This window comes from Tachypleus tridentatus, chromosome 6, assembly GCF_004210375.1.
Source record: "Tachypleus tridentatus isolate NWPU-2018 chromosome 6, ASM421037v1, whole genome shotgun sequence".
In the NCBI taxonomy this organism is placed as follows: Eukaryota; Metazoa; Arthropoda; class Merostomata; order Xiphosura; family Limulidae; genus Tachypleus; species Tachypleus tridentatus.
In genome coordinates this window covers 152,828,222-152,832,194 of record NC_134830.1, presented here as the reverse complement: position 1 = coordinate 152,832,194, position 3,973 = coordinate 152,828,222, and the positions used below count along the sequence as shown (strand labels likewise).

Genomic DNA, 3,973 nt, shown 5'->3' with positions numbered 1-3,973 from the left:
AATTTCAGTAAGGAAATTATGTACTTTACGTGTTTGGATAAGTGTGGATTCAAAGATGAGATACTTATCCTGCAAAGTGTAGAACACATAAAAGGTAAATATAAACGTTCTATAAGAGAGATGTGGCTCACTGTTCTGATAAATAAGAGTCTTCCAAATTTAAAGATAGCAATTTAAAAACTATTTTCCGTGTTTGGATCCACATGTGTGTGAGTCAACATTTTCTACTAGATTTTCTCAAGTCTAGATACAGATGCTCATTGAACATAGATATTAAGCCAAATTTCACGAAACTTGAAGATGAAAACCCACATCAGTTTTCACATTGAAGGTTAGTTAAAATGTGATTATTTTGATTAAACTAACATCTTTCTTTTTTCTTTTTTTAATAGTGTGGTCAACATTGTTTTCATCAGCCACAGTTGTGGCTACTATGAAAAATAAGTTGCCCACAACTGACCAAGATGAAAAACTCGCACGCACTATCTGTATCGTTGTTGGGTTTATTTATATTGACGTCATTGAGCTAAAACAGCGATAAAAAGTCCAGCTGGTAATAACTGGTTATTTACTCAAGTACAATCTGTCTGATTGGTACGTAAAACGGTTGCTGTATAGTTCCATCACTTGATCGTACTGTAGTTTTTTCATTTCCAGTTTATAGTAGCTTGTAAGTAGAAATTGATAAACATAATTTGATAAGTTTTTATTTTATATGTTAGATAAAAGGATATAGAATGTTGTCTCTTTCTTTAATGTAAATGACTTTTTACACGTGGCGACTACAAAAAGATATTACTATGTTTATTAACTTAAATATTATGTAGTTGGATAATCGAGATATATATTTATAAAAAGTTTATCGTGAACCTACCATGTTTTTCTTACCTTCCTCTTGTATTATACTATAGATATATAATTTATGGTGTTTATATCACAGATATAGCTGGTCCTTTGGAGGATGAAATGACAGATTTTATCAAACCTCAAACACAACTTATCGACGTGTTATTAATCCCCAAGTATTTGTTCAAAGAGGACAGAGTCCGAGCTGCTATGAGATTCCAACCCAAACCAGGAGATGTAATAATTGTCACTTTCCCAAAGTGGGGTACAATCTGAACTCAATAAACTGCTGGCAAAATCGTAAGGCCAATGAACATAAAGAAAACATGTGCATTTTGCGTTGTTAGACTCAACCACTTATTTGAGTAGAGCTTCGAAAGATGAAAATAAGAAAAGGGAAAATAAAAATAAAAACGTTTTTAGCATTTAATAAGGAAAATGTGAACACTATGAAATTAGCCTAAATACTAGCTGGTCAATAGTTTAAGACCATACCAAAAAGAAGTCCTGAACAGGGTAGGAAATGCCCAACAAAAGGTCTCAGTAGTGAGTTGCACAGCCGTCATTGCGAATAACTTCAAACATTCGCTTTGGCATGGTCGATATAAGCGATATTTGCAGAAGGTTGGCTTGAATGTTATTCCAAGTGGTGAAGATGGCTTCACGAAGATCATGCCTGTTTGGAATTGATGTCCATTTTTATAGACTTCCCTTGCCATCCACCACCAAACATTTTCAGTGAGGTTCAGTTCTGGCGAACATGCTGGATGATCCAAAAGAATCACGTTATTCGCCATGAAAAAGTCCTTTGTCCTGCGGGCATTGTGGATTGCAGCATTGTTCTGATGAAAGATCCAGTCATTTCTACACAAGCGAGGGCCTTCAGTCAATAAGGATGCTCTCTCCAACATTCCAATGTAGCCAGCTGCTGTTTGACGCCCCTGTATAAACTGAAGCTCCATTGTTCCATGGAAGGAGAAAGCACCCCAGATCATGATGGAACCTCCTCCATTGTGTCGTGTAGAAAATGTCTCCGGTGGGATATACTTATCGTGCCAGTAACGTTGAAAGCCATCTGGACCATTCATGTTGAATTTTTTCTCATCAGAGAATAAAACCTTCTTCCACTTTGTTACGTCCTGTGTTTGGTGCTTCTCAGCAAAATTTAACCGATTTCTTTCGTGGTGTGGAAGGAGGCGTGGCCTCTGAAGACGTTTACGGTTTTTAAAGCCTTTCTCTCATAGATGCCGTCTTATTGTTCTTGAGCTGCATTCTGCCTCAGTAAGGGCCTTACTCAGGTTCGACGATCGGCTGGTGTCTTGCTGGACAACCCGTTGAATCCTCCTGCTCAACGCCGGCGACATTTTCTTGAATCGACCACTTGAAGTTCTCTTTCTGTATCCTTCAGGGTCTTTTAAGATGTTTGCAACAGCAGTTTTAATACGCCCAATCTCACCGACGATGGGACGTTGAGAGAGACCTTGCTCTTGCATCTCGACAATTCTGCCACGTTCAAATTCTGTCAACCTTTTAGCCTTTGCATGTTTTTACCTAATGTAACACAGGAGATGTCAGTGGAAGATGTTGACAACGCTAATGCTTGAGCAGAAGTGACTAACTTTCGTTACGTGTTTACTGATTAACACTTCGTTTCAGTATGGTCTTAAACTTTTGGCCAGCTAGTATTAAGGGTAATTTCATAGTGTTCACATTTTCCTTATTAAATGCTAAAAAGTTTTTTTTTATTTTCATCTTTCGAAGCTCCACTCAAATAAGTGGTTGAGTCTAACAACGCAAAATGCATATTTGTTTCTTTATGTTCATTGGCCTTAAGATTTTGGCCAGCAATGTGTATAGTATGGGAGATTCTTAAGGAAGAGACGACACCTCCACAAATTCATGAAATGTTTGGTAATGAACTTCCTTTCCTTGAACTCACAGGAACTGAGACTGTAGAACATATTCCACCCCCTAGAGCCTTCAAAGTTCATTTTCCATTCGCTTACACCCTTTACAGCTCGAAATGTAAGTATATTGTCGTTGTCAGGAACCCCTGGGACTGCTGTGTGTCGTATTTCTTTCACACTAAACAGATGGTGTCTGTGAACCAGTTTGAAGAAGGAACATTTGATGATTTCTTCGAATGTTTCATCAGAGGTCAAGTGGCATGGAATGACTACTTTGACCATTTGATCTCGTGGTTCATTCATAAAGACGATCCCAATGTCCTCTTTTTAACTTACGAGAATATGAAAAATAATCACAGAGAAGCAGTGATTCAAATTGCACACTTTCTTGGAAAAGAATAGGTAAGAAAATCCTGGCTGACGAAGATCTTCTGAGTAAAATACTAAATCACACTAGTTTTGTCTACATGAAGAACAGAATTACATTTTTCGAGCCTTTGTCCCAAGAAGTTCAGAAGAAAGCTGGTCCAGGAAAATTTCCAGCACCAACGTCGGAGAACGATATGGAAAATTTCAAGAAAATCGATTTTTTTAGAAAAGGGAAAATTGGTGATTGGCGTGATCACATGACTTCGGAACAGAAAGAGCGACTGGACAAAAGAATGAGAGAGAAAATAAAAAAAAATTTCCATGTATAGTTTCCTTATGGAAGGACATGTTTTAGAATTGTATCTCAAAATTCTTTTTGTTAACCTCAAGATGACCTAGGAAGGTCAAAACGTTGTTCTCTGCTTATCAATAAGTGCTAATACCCATAGCTGTCGTTCTGAGATACATTTTTATTTCAAGTGTGTTTTTCGTTATCAAGAATGTTGTAGAATTATCATCTTGTTTTAAAAATGTGTCGAGATTTGTGGTATATTGTGAAAATAATTTGTTTCTATTCTGTTAAAAGTGTGGTACATTAAATGTTATAACAGTGAAGCTAAATGTGTAGACTTACAATTTGTTTTCAGTGTGACAAAGATAAACATGAAACACATGCTCAAATAAAGAGAAAGAGTGAACAAAAAGTGATATTCTGGTTAAAATTTCAAATGTTATATAAACATATATATACATAAAAATGTGTTCAAACCTATATGTCTTACAAAGATGTTTTTCAACAAGGTTTCTCTTCTTTATTTGGTATTATTAACCAAAACAAAAGAGAGAACACG

At 36.3% G+C, this 3,973-nt stretch overlaps 1 protein-coding gene across 1 annotated transcript; it reads left to right on the top strand.

Annotated features, from left to right (window-relative positions):
• The first annotated feature begins 300 nt into the window (after positions 1-300).
• On the top strand, positions 301-3,698 carry LOC143251789 (sulfotransferase 1C2-like). Its single transcript, XM_076503033.1, has 3 exons — positions 301-331; positions 941-1,106; positions 2,681-3,698. Exons 1-3 carry the CDS (start codon positions 301-303, stop codon positions 3,153-3,155), a joined length of 672 nt encoding a protein of 223 aa, XP_076359148.1. The 3' UTR covers positions 3,156-3,698.
• The last annotated feature ends 275 nt before the right edge of the window (positions 3,699-3,973 follow it).

Excerpts from the sequence above, each read along its gene's own strand:
- LOC143251789 (XM_076503033.1), top strand. The coding sequence starts at position 301 with ATGAAAACCCACATCAGTTTTCACATTGAAG. Across the intron at positions 332-940 it reads CATCAGTTTTCACATTGAAG|ATATAGCTGGTCCTTTGGAG; the intron begins GTTAGTTAAAAT and ends TTTATATCACAG. Across the intron at positions 1,107-2,680 it reads ATAATTGTCACTTTCCCAAA|ATTTTGGCCAGCAATGTGTA; the intron begins GTGGGGTACAAT and ends ATTGGCCTTAAG.